General features: G+C 42.8%; 1 protein-coding gene across 1 annotated transcript in view; it reads right to left on the reverse strand.

Moving 5' to 3' along the window:
- The window catches only part of Gorasp2 (golgi reassembly stacking protein 2), a 31635-nt gene that overhangs the window by 10480 nt on the left and 5841 nt on the right, over nt 1-15314 (reverse strand). The window contains exons 2-5 of the mRNA XM_021639223.2: nt 3625-3705; nt 2138-2341; nt 1423-1509; nt 590-720 (exon numbers count right to left, since the gene is read on the reverse strand). Of these exons, the coding sequence (XP_021494898.1) occupies nt 590-720; nt 1423-1509; nt 2138-2341; nt 3625-3705 (503 nt within the window). The remainder of the gene's footprint in view (nt 1-589; nt 721-1422; nt 1510-2137; nt 2342-3624; nt 3706-15314) is intronic.

Below are 15314 nucleotides of genomic sequence, written 5' to 3' on the forward strand. Positions count from 1 at the left end.
TTAATTATGAATGCCTAGAGAAGATCTTATTTCTGGGCGTTTGGAGGCCTGAACGGTAGACAATGACCACGTCCTGCCGCAGACAGGCCAGACGCCTCACAGACACTCCTCTCACTTTTCGTGACTTGCAACAACTTAGAATTCCGAGGTTCACTCAAGAACCTTGGGTAGCGAACTACAAATACTGTGAGGACAGAGAGCCCTCCACGCAGCAAGGAGACCACACAGATCCAGCGGAGGCGGAGCATGTGCAGTTTAACTCTGCCTAGGATTTTCTGTAATCACGATTCACACTTGATAATCTGTCAGATTAGAAAGGCAGTTAGCTCTTAGGCCAGAGACAGCAAAGCAAAGCAAAACAAATGTGCTATAAAATAGGTGCTATTCTCCCTAGTCATGTACTTTAAAAAACTGAATTATTAATTTGACTACTCTACATCAATTCTTTTTTCAGAGTTTTAATAGAAATCAAGATGTTAAAATATTTAAAAATAAAAACCATTCTTTTACAACACAGTAAAAGAAAAGTTGTAACACACTTGACGGCTGAGATTACACAGCCGTCATTTCACTTTGGGAACGCCCTTACCTGCCTTCTCCGCCCCACGCAGAGTTTGGTGTAATGATCACTTCTCGGCAGTTGTCAGTGTCTGTGTTGTACACGTAGAGTTTCAGGGGCTTTGCTTCATGCGTCTCAATGAGGCTGAACAGGTCTTCAGACTGCACACCATTAAGAGAAAAAGCCTGAAGGGGCTGTACTTGAGGACAGTGGGTCTCAACATCTGGCTCCTATCAGTCAGCTGAGCACCCTCCTAAAAGAACTCAGCTTCAGGGCCCTACCTTAGACACAGGGATCACAATTTAATGCCAACTGGCCAAGCAGAGCCTAATTTAATGTACAGAGTAATTCAAGCAAGTCCACCAGAGCCAGGCATGAGCCAGTTCCCAAGACCTCTCAGTGTTCTTCCCCGGGCTCTACGGTGGCTGCCTTTACTTTATTATGAAAGCCTCAGGTGCCTTCGTTTTCTGTATTTTGATTTTGTATGTACTTCCACCAGCTAAGACAACGAAAAGGATCTGACCAACACCGCTGAGCTAAGGGAGAATCTGCAGCACTGCCGAGATGAACAAGTCCCATCAAGACAAATGAGACCTGCTGGAGGAAGGCCTCTGCAGGTGTCTGTGTGCTACACAAAGGAGCTGTTCAGGGACATGATGTTTTCCTCAAGCTACACCTAAGGAGACAACATCCAGATGTCCCATTTAACACCTTCAGGCATAAGGTGTCTTAATCGACGCTACAGAGGTTTTAACTCTAAATGCAAAGCGTGTCTATGGGCTGAACTCAAGAGCAGAGAGGGTGTGGTGTAACTCACCACCAGCGCTCACAGTAACCTTCCTTACCAGGCAGTGCTCTAATACCTCATTCATGACGGTGTCGGCTCCGATGATGTAGTCACTGTGAGGCCTCAGTCCTGCCAGTGCTGCTGGGGAATTTGACTCCACTTCCTAGGGTGACACAGATACAACCCAACTCAACACACAGAAAGCAATTTTCCAAGTTTCAGAGTGACAGCTCTTAATTATAGTGACTGATAGTGACTGAAGAATCCCCAATATTCTTAGAGATAATGTTAGATCTAAGAAACTAGAGAATATACCTGTATTTTAAATTTCCAACCACAAAAACTGTATCATGTTTAATACATAAAATATTTCTGTAACTGTCTGCAATATAAACTCTTTGGATTGTCTTCTTTGAATTAATAATAATCCGTAAACATTCATTGCTGCTGATTTTCAAAAATGAAAAAAACATAACAATATCTCTACAATACAATTCCTAATAATATCTGTACAATTTGATACACCCCTAATTATACACCGTATAACACAATCCCTAATAATACCCCCTACAACACAACCCCTAATAATACTCCATACAATACAACCCCTTAAAAATGCCCCCTACAACACAACCCCTAACAATAATACCCCGTACAACACAGCCCCTAATAATAATCTCACACACACACACACAAAAGTCTCTACAGTCTTGCCAACCTGGAGAAGACCAGCATCCCTCCAGCGTCTACACTGCGCTCACACCCCCAGGGGCAGTTCATGGTGTACCTACCAGCACATGCCAAACGTTTTCGTTGGCACCATCGAAGCTACAGAAACGGATGCTCACTCCCAACAAACCCTGGCCGCCCCACAGGTTGCTGGGTGTGACTGAGGTCTCCCGGAGCTCTAGGGTTTTGCTGCTATAGATGAGCATTTTTACAGGCTTTTCAACGTTGGCTTTTAGTAGATCCTTAAGAGTGTCATTGTCTTTATTCTACAAACACACAGAGACCATAGTCTTTAATAAACAAAAATAATAGTAATTATTACTTAAGCATTCTCATAAAAGTAATAAGAATATCAGTATAAATATAAACTTATCAGGCAAAATTATTTTTTTAACATTCAAATGTTTCTCCAAGTTAAAGAATGTCAGGAAATGAAGGACTCTGATCATTAGCTAAGCTGACATTTGTAATAGCTGACATTGAACATTCCAACCCAATGCTAGAGTGAGCAAACAACTCAGTGAAAACAAAATATGAGGTAACAAAGTTACAATGACTTTGTTTTTAAAATCTAAAACACTGCTGACCTTAAAGTCTTATTTTGGACCCTCCTTTCCAATATATGCTCTATTGTTTATTAAGAACAAAAAGCAAGAAGTGAAATAATGTTAATATTTCATTAAACAAAGGTCATCATGTCAGAAACACTGCCAAATTGTCAGCAAAAACTTAATAGGACCATTATAAAACTGAGCCAGCCAAATAGATAGTCATAAAAATTCCCTTTGCAAAGGTTACATAATTTATTTTCCAAAGAACTGTATTACCAGTAAACTGAAGGCAGTTTAGAAAAAGCAGTTTTTTGAGAACAACTTTTTCTTTTGTAATTTTTGAGAATTACTCTAAAAAATGTCTGTATCATGGGACTCAGATCCAAGAAAATGGACAAAGAAGTTTCCTAGTCCATTTGTCAATAGCTTAGAAAAAAAAAAAAATCAAACTTCAGTATCTAATGTACAAATCTGGAGTGATTCTGTTTTTGTGAGAAGACGTGACGCTTTTATGTTCATTAGCATCATTCTTGTGAAAATTTAAACATGCTGGGCACAGCGGCAGATGCCTTTAGCCCCAGGACTCAGGACGTAAAGGCAGGTAGATCTCTGTGAGTTCCAGGGCTACATAGTGAGACCCTGTCTCAAAGAAACAAAACAAACAGAATTTAAAGATATTATGATTGTGTGCACACCTGATTGTGTGTGTGAGACAGAGAGAGAGAGAGAGAGAGCTCATGCTCGGCAGGGCACATGTGGAGGTAAAGGAACTTCTGGGTAATCAGTTTCCTCCTATCTTTGCATGTGTTCCAGGGACTGAATTCAGGTGCTGAGACTGCTGGGGCAAGAGCCTTCACGCAATGAGAAATCCCAATAGCCCCTAATATGATTATTTCTAAAAGGTGTCGATACATACCCAACCTAGAAAATTAGGAAAAATTCCACTTTGAAGAAAATTACAAAGTTCTATATATAAAACCATAAAAAGCCAAACTTACTAATCTCGAACCGTTAATAGAAACAATAAAATCAAAGAAAGGCTCCAGTCCAGCTCTGTGTCCTGGGGAGTTTTCCTGTACCTGTAAAAGGAATACTTGAAATAAATACTTGAAAATGAAAAGCAGAGGCGGGGGCAGAATCCACAGGCGATGCGGTGAACAATCAGCGCCGCAACACTTTCATTCCTTGCGTACCACTCAGCTCAACACCCACAGAGGAGCAATGGCAGGGCAGGCAGCTGGCCTTGCAGGGCATCAAGGAGGACGAGGGGAGCGGCTCTCAGGCCTCTAATCACAAACCTAACAGAGTGGGGACTAGCATCGACAGGAAGTCCTAAAAGGGAAGATCTGTGGATTAACTACCAAACTGTCGAAATTCACAGCGATATTGACCGCCGGCAACAGAGATATAACCAATAAACCCCAAAGTGAATACAATTAATTTCGCACCTGCCTTCCAAAGTATTTTCGCAAGTGTGTAACTCTGTTGTTTAGGACAGGCCCTTACTCTGCAGACCAGGCTGGCCTCATGCTCGGGCACCTACTGGGGCAAAGGTGTATGCTGGCATACCTGCCACTGCATCATGGAATTTTTAATCTGCTTGAAGTCATTAACACTGTCAAAACTACCCTAGAAATGAAGTTTGTACGCCGATTTTCTGTAAGAGACTATACAGTTTTTGTTTGTTTGTTTTGTTGGTCCAGGCTGGTCTGAACTGCCAGCAATCTTCCTGCCTTGGTCTCCCTAAGTGCTGGGGTTCCAGGAATGAGGCACCACACCATGAGCTTTAGAGCACATGGCTCTTATGGGCATTCCGAGGCTATGCAAATTACAGTTCACACACAAGCATAAGCACAGGAAACCATAGCTATGCCTACAGGGACATCCAGAACAGCACTCCACTTCTGAGTCAATGTTCCCTCTTTCCTCTCTATGGTTATTTGAGACAGGATTTCTCTGTGAAGAATGTCCGGGAACTCACTCTGTAGAAAAGGCTGGCCTCAAACTCAGAGATCTGCCTGCCTTTGTCTCCTGAGTGCTGGGAATACAGGTGTTATCAAAACGGCTAAAAGTCAAAATAGCAAATAGATTTCTCCTCAAATGGCAGCTCTAAAGGCAGAGGATGACTTCCTGGAGCAGGCTGCACATGCTTGTAGTGTCAGCACCCGGGGAGCCAGGGAAAGAGAACTGTTAGGCTGAGGGCCAGCATAGGCCACACAGGAGAGAGAGAGAGAGAAAGAGAGAGAGAGAGAGAGAGAGAGAGAGAGAGAGAGAGAGATGCTATACTATACCAAACCAAGCCAAACAGATCCAGTTGTAGCTGGGGAGAGGGTGAAGACACATCTACTTACTAGTCCTAGCCCCTGCAACAAGTGATGTGAAATGTCCCACGTCGGAAAAAGCTAAGTTAACCTTTGGGCACCCTCAGGATGACTTTTGTCTTTTAACTAGGTCCACGCCTAATTTGATTATCTAAATATGAATCGTCTAAACATGGCTTCTAAATGGCCACTGATAGCACCTGTCTAGAAGCCAACTAGTTTACTAATGAACTTGGGGTTTCTTTCCTGAAAAGTTTATCTTTTAGTTTAAAAGAGCCAAGGAAAGTACTTTTGCAATATCATCAGCTTCCAAAGATGACCCCACACTGCTTCCTAGACTGCGGCCCCGCCCACCCTCACAACATAATAGGGTTTAAAGTATCTGTTTGAAATGGAAAGCTTCCAATATCAGGAGTAGCCTTCCTGTAACTCAAAAGACTCAATAGTTTAGTCTGAATTCAAAAGAAATAAACAACCCTTTATATTTTTCCATTTCATTTGCTACAAACATTGATTTCATCTGTTTTTAATGGACCTTGAAATTAATTTCTTTCTCAGATTTACTATACACCACTGGAGCCCAGCACAAATTAGGGCATGTAGATAACTTAATTACTGCTAGGACACCAGCAGAGGGAGCGCTGGAAATCGATCTCTGGGTAGTACGCCATCTGTCACAGCATGGGAAATAGGGCCTGCAAGACTTAGGGGCACTGGAGCTCTGCATGGGTACTAACAAGACTCTCCTCAGCAGCTGATGACTACTTCCGTACTTTCTGCTCCTTGAACCACCTTGACTGCTCACCTATCTTCTGCTTCTTTCAAACCCACCATAATGAAAACAAACAAAACAAAACTATATGTACCTGTTTCCACAGACCATTTTACACTTACTACTGGGCCAAATATTATACTATCGTAATTTAAGATATATAGGTTAAATTTAAAATTTGAAGACTAAAAAAAAGTGTAATGAAAAGATAAGAGCTTCAGAGTGGACTGAGATATCTATTGTTTTGATGCTTTTTCGGGTGTTTTTGTTTTGTTTTTAGATAGTCTCACTATGTAGCCTTGGCTAAATGCCTGGAATAGACCAGTACTGAGATTAGAGATGTGTGGCACCACCCCCAGCTAGGGCTGACACTTTAAAAAAAAATTTTTTTTTATTATCATTAATTACAATTTATTCAATTTGTATACTGGCTGTGTCTCCCCAGGCCCCCCCCCCCCCGTTTCTTCCTAATTCCACCCTCCCTCCCTCTTCTCCACCCATGCCCCTTGGCCAGTCCACTAATAGGGGAGGTACTCCTCCCTTTCTATTTGACCCTAGCCTATCAGGTCTCATCAGGACTGGTTGCATTGTCTTCTTCTGTGGCATGGCAAGGCTGCTCCCCACCCAGGAGGAGGTGTGATCAGAGAGCCTGTCACTGAGTTCATGACAGAGAAAGCTCCTGCTCTCCTTATTAGGGAACCCACTTGGAGACCGAGTCTATGGGTTATATCTGAGCCGGGGGTTTTCGGTCCTCTCCATGCATTGTCCTTTGTTGGGGTATCAGTCTCTGCAGGGGCCCCGGGCTCAGTTTTATTGGCTCTGTTGATCTCCTTTTGGAGCTGTTTTAAGTCATAAATTTGTCCACTTAATGACTGTGTGTGTGACCTCAATAAAGTTTATTTGCCTCTCTGGGACTCCGTTTTCTCATTTGCAGGTACAGGACAATGTTGTCTACTGTATGAAAACACTGTAAAGATGCAATGAGGTCAAGCTGATGAAGTGGCCTCTGAGCTCCAGCTGAGGACAGGGCCATCCAGATGGGAAGCCCATCTCCCTACCAGCAGTCACCTGGTAAATCTCTACAACCTACCAGCACCTGGATACTAACTTACTCTTTCAGCCACGTATTAAATAAAGCCTGCTACTCTTTACACAAGTAAGTAGATTTGTGAAGGGGTAGGGGATTTGGGAAGGGGAGACTCATTTAATAAGACTGCCTCTCAAAAACTGAATGCAGACAGATGGCAGATCAAAAGTAAAAGAAAAACAATAACGCTCATAGAAAGCAAAGCAGGATATCTGAGACTTTCCAGAATGCAAAGACTTCCAAAAATGTACACAAAAAGCAGTAATCATCTATTTAAAAAGTGACAAAATACACAACTAAGCGAAACAAATACTCACTGCTTTGGAGAATATAAAAAGGGACAGCCACTGCATTAGTCTGTCAAATCCTCAAAATGTTAAGCACACAGTTATGATACGATTAGCAATTCCATTTCTAAGTATAAACGAAGGAAATGAAAATATCCACACAAAAACCTTAACAAAAATTTCCTAACAGTATTATCCAAAATCTTTAAAAGTAAAAACTCCCCAAACATCCCTCAACTAATGAATGCATAAACAAAGTGTGACAGTCTGACCACCAGAAGGAATGAAACGCTGCACTAATGCGCAGTCTGACACGGACGAACCTTGAAGGCATTACGCTAACTCAGGCCAGTTAGAAGGGCCAGGCACCGCATCGCGCCAATTATGAACTTCCCGGAGCCCACGACGACAAATGGGAGGTCAGCAGCTGCTCAAGGTAGTGAACTTGAGGAACGGGGAGTCCTTACTAACGGACATGGGTTTCTTTCTGTGGTCACAAAATGATCCCTGGAAACAGATGGTGAGGATGGCTGCACTCAGAATACACTACAAACAGCAAAGCACATGCTTTAAAAGACTGGACTCCATGGTAAGCAAATTATATCTCAATAAGGATGCTTTTAAAAGGCAACAACGAAGAAACAGATAAATAACTTTAGCTGATACTAAACAATGAGACTAACTATAAAAATGACTTGACGTCAGCGGTCACCGAGGAAATGCAAACCAGGCCATGACGCAGCATCGCACAGCTATCAGGAGGTCCCGACCAAGAACCATGGAGATCCCTAAGGGTGAATGAGGTGCACACTCAGAGAGCTCAACCATTGCTAGTGGGCTTGTCTACTAATACTGAAAACATGTACAGCTTTTGACCCAGCAGTCCACTCTTAACGTGTGTTCCCAAAGAAACAGGTATGCAAATGTCTCTAAAAGGCCCAGTACAAAGTTCACAACAGTGCTGCTATTTGTAATAGTCCCAAACTGAAGGTTATACAAATGCCCGTCAACAGCAGATTGGCAGATTAAGAAAATCTGGCATATTCTCAACACTAATAGTACTAAAATGCAACCTGGATAAAGCAATATTTAGGGAAAGAAGATATATAGAAATGAGTGCATATTATGTACAGTTCAAGAATAGGTCAACTAACTGCCATTGCTACATGTGAGTGTAGTAGACAGAATCCACCCTGTCTGGGGAGGGATGGGGGGGTGCTACTGGAAGGGGCATGCTGTTCAAGAGTTGTTTGTAAAAATTCACCAAGCAATACATTTTAATGGACTCTTTTAATGTTACACCCTAAGGCAATCTCCCTCTATCTGAAAACACTACAGAAATGAAATTACTATAATTTAAGACCATGTCCACACCTCACCTTCATGCAAAGTGTGAGAACCTGCAACTATGTTAAAAAAAAAAAAAAAAAGACTCTGAGCAGTCAATGTAAAGGCCACAAAACAAAAAATAAAAACTTGCTCTAATGCTCATTTTTCACAACATTCAGGGCCACTTGTTGATGGACACTTACTTTACCCAATCTACAAGTCTGAGCTCCAACCCATCAAAACAACAAGCAAACGTCCTGAGAAGAGGCTGCTGCGTCACTTAGCACTTACTGCGAGCTCACGTAAAAGCTAGATTCGTGTATTACATACAAGGTAGAAACGAGCTGGGCGTGGTGGTACACACCTGTAATCCCAGCACTCAGGGAGGCAGGGGCAGGCCGACCTCTCGAGTCTACAAAGTCAGTCAAGGACAGCCAGGGCTACACAGAGAAATTGTCTCGGGGCAGGGATAGGTAGAAATGTGAAGGTGTCTTGTGCAAAGTACAAGGTTAGGCCAGCTGCTGCTCCAGCCTTAGCGCTGAAGGTGTTTCCCTAAGTGTGTATATGGGGACTTCCGATACGGTGGCCACTAAACATCAGCCCATCCACAAAGCTCCTGGCTAGTGAAACTACGACCTGCGATTGAAATTTCATTTAACTAACTAAACACAGCCACAAGTGGCTCCTCTACCGGACAGCACAAACCTACATGGCAATGACAAGAACCCATTTCAACAGAGCACAGTTAGTACATGGTCCTGAAGGTTTACTCACTGGGACAGCATTTGCCACAAACAAGACTGGAGAGGGCAGCATTGTAGTGTTATATGTGATGCTGGGGAGGGGAGGGATGACACATTTTGAACACCTGTGAATTTCAACAAGTTGTTCTGAAGAGCTTCATAAAGACTATATTGTTCTAACCATCTAGATTCTGGAAAAGACAAGACACAGAGACACTGACCAGTGATTGCTAGGATGAAATGTTCTAGATCTTGTTCCTATTCCACAAAACAGAGAAACATGATATTGTAAACGAGCCAAGTTTTTTTTTTTATCACATTAGTATGAAGGGGCTAGAGAAATGGCTCAGTAGTTAAGAGCAATGGTTCCTCTTCCAGAGGGCTCAAGTTCAAGTCCCAGCACCTACATGACAGTGTTTAACCATCTGGCTGCAGCTGCAGGTCTGACACCACCCTCTTACAGTCCCAGTGGACACTGCATACATGTGGTATACAAAAATACAGGCACATATACAGCTGAAACACCCACACACAGAAAAGAAAAATAAAGTCAGCGTTCTCATTATAGGAAGTGGAGGAAGGATCATGGGTTCAAGGTCATCCTCAGCTACACTGTGAGTTGAGGCTAGTCTGGGAAACACAAGACACTGGTTTCCAAACATTTTAACCTCTGTGATTCCTTACTATAAAACTCAAAGTAATTAAAATGGTAGCAACCAAATTGATAAAACAAAAAACAAACCCATAAACTGTGTCTAAAAGTTGGAATTTGAATCATTTATTTCTAAACAAGTGATCCCTAATGCACTGTCCGGCTACTGTAAGTTTCCACAGGTCATAAAATCCATTAGGTTGTTAGAATATGAAGAAATACCAAAGACAAACAGAATAGCCAACACACCAAAAATTCACTACATGATAAGGGCATTTTTCATGGCACAAAATATTCTGCATTAGTGGTACTCTGAGCTGAAAAAAAAATTGAAATTGAAAAATCGCCTTGTACAGTAGCACTAGTTTTTTGCCCATGGATATATATTATAATATAAATATTATAATTATATAATATAATTATAAAAGCTTTCAACTTTCCCTTTTCACATTTGTCTATTTTGTGTGACTCTGGGTGTGTGCATGCCACGGCATGTCTGTGACGGTGAGAGGACAGCTTATGAGAGCCTGTCCTCTCCATCCACCACGCGGCTTTCTCGGACTGAAGGCTGGTGGCCAGGCTTTGTAGTCAGCGCCTCTACTCGCTGAGTCCTCCCTCCAGCCTTCTACTTGCCACTTTTCTCTTCTGATCTTCTATTAAAGTTCTACCAAACTTACCCTGAAGCAGTCGGCCCATCACCCTCCTGCACACAGACTTCATTTGTTGTCTGATTCCTTCCCAGCAAAGCATTTTTGTCAGTACTTTGTTGGTATAATGTTCTTTTGAAATGTATACACCTGACCCTTGTTCATCAAATGCTGATTTCTCCCCTCCCCCCCACTCTGGTTTCAATCCAGATATTGCATTGTGATACTTATGCTAAGCATCCTGTCTCAACTTTGCATAAACATCCAATATAAAACAACCAGCCACAATGTTGGGCAATAAAGAGGAAGGAGTAGGCGGGAGAGAGGAGCCAGAGGACAGGAAGGTGGAAGGCAGAGGAGGAGGAGAGAAGGGCAGACGAAAGTGAGGAGAGCAGAGCTGGAGGACAGATCTGGGAACGACGTAGAGAATGAACCAGACCTAAGATTTCACAAAAAGCAAGTATAATGGGTAAAATCTAAATGTTAGGAAACTATGAGGGCTTGGAGGTTTAAGAGGGAGTAACTATTGCCCAGCATTGTGTTCTAGGTTAACAAAATAAACCCAGTCTCTGTGTGGTGATTTGGTTATACAGGATTAACAGCAAGCTTTACCGGAAGAAAAGGTCTCAAGAACATGACCCCAGAAGCCTACTTCCTTCAGCTAGACCTGACCTCCAACCTTTCACCATAATCCATCATAATGAATTTATCAGTATGCAATGCATAGCCTGCCAGAGGTGTGCCTAGAATCGCCTTACATGACAGTTAGAATCGAGTAACACCTAACCTACTGCTTCTTCTCTGGGATTAAGAACGTCACAGGGCTGGAGAGATGGCTCAGTGGTTAAGAGCACAGGCTGTTCTTCCAGAGAACCCAGATTCAATTCCCAGCACCTGCATGACAGCTCACAACTGTCTATAACTCCAGTTCCAGGGGATCTGACACCCTCAACAGTCATTTATGTAGGCAGAACACCAATGCACATAAAAAATAAAAAGGAATTATCAAAACATTTCAACTTCAGTCACTCCACATTTATCTCCCACTCCCAGTTGGGAGAGGGGTATTAGAGGGGAGTCTCACAATAACACAAGTTTGGGTGGAGGTAGGTACCGGGAATTCTTCATGCATGCAGCTGCTGTATACACAATGGCTACTGCAGAGCAACAGGTGACTTATAGGTACAGCAGGCTAAGTGGGGAACAACTGTCTTTTTATTATTTTATCACCTTCCTTGTTTATATTTCAAAGTTTATTATTTAAAAAAGTTGTCAATTAAAATAAAAAGATCATACACAGAAATTAACTAGACCAAAACACTATGCAATTAGATGAATGTCTATACAGTTGGAGTGACCATTCAGAACAAACGCTACACACTGGGTTGTATAGTTTATTAACAAATATAACAGTGCTTTTATTATTTTACTTTATGTGTATGGCTGTTTTGCCTGGTGCCTGCAGAAGCTTGGATTTGTGAGCCTGTGAACCGCCACATGGGTGATGAAAATCAAACCTGGGTCCTCTGGATGAGCAGCTGTGAGTGTACAGGTGATTCAGCTGGTCTGCCTTTGGGGTCCTAGCAATTGCTTATGTCATCACCTGTTGAGCAGCTGCAAGCCAGGTGCACCAGGTGTGTGCAGGATTTAAGGACCCCTACCTCGCCTTTCTCTCTACTCCAGCCTCTCTCTGTTCCCACTCTTTCTCTGCCCTCATGGCTCAGTCTCTACCCCTTTCTCTCCCTTTCCCAGTAACCCTCCTTTATACCAGATCTGTTGTATGGTATAATTCCTCAGGAGGTACCCCATTGCCGCATCATCATCGATCTTAACAGCAGTCAGTGCTCTTAAGCTCTGAGCCATCTCTCCAGCCACTAATGTATTTGGATGCTCTTGTCCTCCAACAAGAGTGAAAATCCGGTTAGAACAAGACACGCAGTTGGCTTTATCTCTCCGTTCAGGACTCAGGTTCATGACCTGTCTCCAGCCCTGCCCCCTCTCCTAATATCTGGCTTTTCTTGTTCTCTTTCCTATAGGATATTCTGTATCTACATGCACATTTGTCATTGTATACACATATACAAACATTGTTGCCTAGGTTCTGCATCAGAACATAGGGTTTTTTGTCTTTTTCCTTTCTGAGAGTATGTGACCTCATTTAATACCACACATTCTAAGTCTATCCACTCTCCTGGAAATTTTATCACTTATTAAGAGCTGAGTAGTATTCCATTTTATACACACACACGTAGACCAAAATTTGATTAGCCACTCCTCTGTTGATAAACAAAGTAGGCTGACTGCAATTCTTTGCTATAGTACATAAAGCAGCAGTAAATATGGGGATGCAAACAACTCTATGGTACAATCTGGCGTTCTTTACCCTGGAGTGAAATAACCGTTGGAGGATGTTTTTGCGCACTGTGCATACAAATGCTGGTTTCTGTACCTAGAGATCTGGTTACAGTCTGGACGCTGGCTTTTTCATTTTTATGAAGCATCTCCTCACTCAACATTCTGTAAACACTGTTCTCCATCACCCCGATTGGTTAATAAAGAGCTGAACAGCCAATAGCAGGGCAGGAGAGGATAAGGCAGGACTTTCTGATCCCAGTGAGGGGTTCCAGGTGAGGCTGGATGCATCGGAACACAGATGAAGGAGGAATAGCCAGGGTGAGACTAAGATGGCAGGTAATGGGCCACGTGGCTGGGAAGTAGGCAGGCCAGAAATATCAGGTTAGAATTGCTGAGTATCTGCCCAGCTATAATGCCTGAAGCTTTACATAAGCATAATAGGTCTCTGTCATTATTCGGGAGCTAGAAAGGGCATAGAAAAAACGCCATGATTTTACAGTTCTATTTTTAACTTTCTGTGAAATCTCCCAACAGATTCCCACAATAACTGTATTAATTTGCAACCCCAACAGTGAATAAAGGTTCCTTTCTCTCCACATCCTCTCCAACCTTTGTCAGATTTATTGATGTTGGCCACTCTGGCTGGGATAGCTTTGACTTGCATATTCTGAGGGTTAGACATATTGATACCAGTTTTTGCTGTGTGGATGTGCTCGCATCTGAGGAAGTCAGAGGATAACTCAGATGTCTTCCCTTAGGCACTTTCTGTCTCTCTTTTTGAGACAGAGTCTGTCTCTAAGCGACCAGAACTCATCAAGTAGGCTACACTGGCTGGCAGTCAGTCTCAGGGATCTGCCTGCCTCGGCCTCTCCAGTGCTTAGATTACATGTGGGCTGCCACGCCTAGCTCTTTCTATACAGGTGGTGAGGATTAAACTCAGGTCCTCCTGCTCGGCAACCACTGAGAGGAGCTACCTCCCAGCCCAAAAGTATCACAGATTCTTTTTTTTTAAAATAAGATACAGATAAAGTCTGTATGAATGACTGTACCATCATGTCCCCTGGCTCTCAGCGTAAGCATTCTCACTTTTGTACTGACTTAAAAGCAGGAGAGATGCTATAAAATACCTGAGTGTGGTGGGCCCACCTGTAAGTCCAGTTCTCAGGAGGCTGACGGAGGGAGTTACCACAAACTTGAGGCTGGCCCAGGCTATCTAGTGAGTCCCAACCCGGGCTATAAAGTGAGGCCCTGACTAAAAATCAAAACTAAAAAAGGCTAGAAAAGAAATTCTATGCATGTGACCCCCAGAGGACTCACTTCAACTGCACACGTGTGTGTACTTATACGATCATAACAATGGAAGATTTGCAATTGTGACATAATAAAAATGAAACCTAAATGCTGTGGTTATAAAAAACATGATGTATAGTAATGATTCTGCAATAGGATAGAAGATGTTAGGCCTCACTCATCAACAAATTCTCCTCTCATGTTCTTCCAAGTAACTCAAAGGGAATGTTCTAACACTGATCCTATGATGTAATATGTAAACGACAAAGCAATTTTAACTGTTATTTATTAAGCCGCAGTAGTATGCCTATTATTCAGGAGGCTGAGACTTTAGCTCATAATTTCCAACACAAACAGACCCTCACCTCAAACAAAGAATCCCACTGCTGAGGACCAAAAAGAATTGGCAAAAAGACTTGCCCAACTTTCTGGAAAAGGTCTGGAATGGGAACAGAACCTATCCAAATCCCTTAGCTGGACTATTGATTTAGATGTTTTTCTTGGGGAAGGAGAGCTTGCTGTGACCGGGTAAAATCAGATTAACCTCTCTGTGCTTTCTCTAGGTGTGAAGCGAGGCAGTCGACCAGGCAGTCTGTGAGGCCGGAATGCATGCAGAACACCAAATGCAGAGCACCGAGACCGCCTGGGTTCTTGGGGACTCCAGTGAATGCATACACTCAGAGTGGGCAGAGTACTGAGGAAGAGAATGGTGCTCACCTGAGTTTCAGGAAACAATGTCTTCAAAAGCGAAACTTCTTTAAAAGGAACAAGCACCGTATATGCACGTGCTTTAGGGACAAGAATAAAGGGTCAGGTCTGAGCCAAACTTAAACTTTAATTTTTATATTTATTTACTCCATCTATTTTTATTGTGTGTGTGTAAGAGAAAGAGTGTGCAGTGTGCACACACACAATGGGGGTGGAGATCAGAGGACGACTCGTAGGGACCATTTCCCTCTGATGTCCTGTGGGACCCAGGGATCAAGCTCAGGGGGCAGACCCTGTGTCGGCTCAGGTACCCAGCAAGCCACCTTGTGAGTTCCTGCAAACCTGTATTTCAAATAGCAGCATATACAAGGCTAGGCACACAGGCACACAGGCAAAAAGCAGCTACGAGCTGACTGGAAAAACAACAACAACAACAACAACAACACACTACTGAAACTGGAACAACCACTGCGACAGCGGATTTCACAAACCAGGCA

The sequence above is a fragment of the Meriones unguiculatus genome, chromosome 8 (assembly GCF_030254825.1).
Source record: "Meriones unguiculatus strain TT.TT164.6M chromosome 8, Bangor_MerUng_6.1, whole genome shotgun sequence".
Taxonomy (NCBI): domain Eukaryota; kingdom Metazoa; phylum Chordata; class Mammalia; order Rodentia; family Muridae; genus Meriones; species Meriones unguiculatus.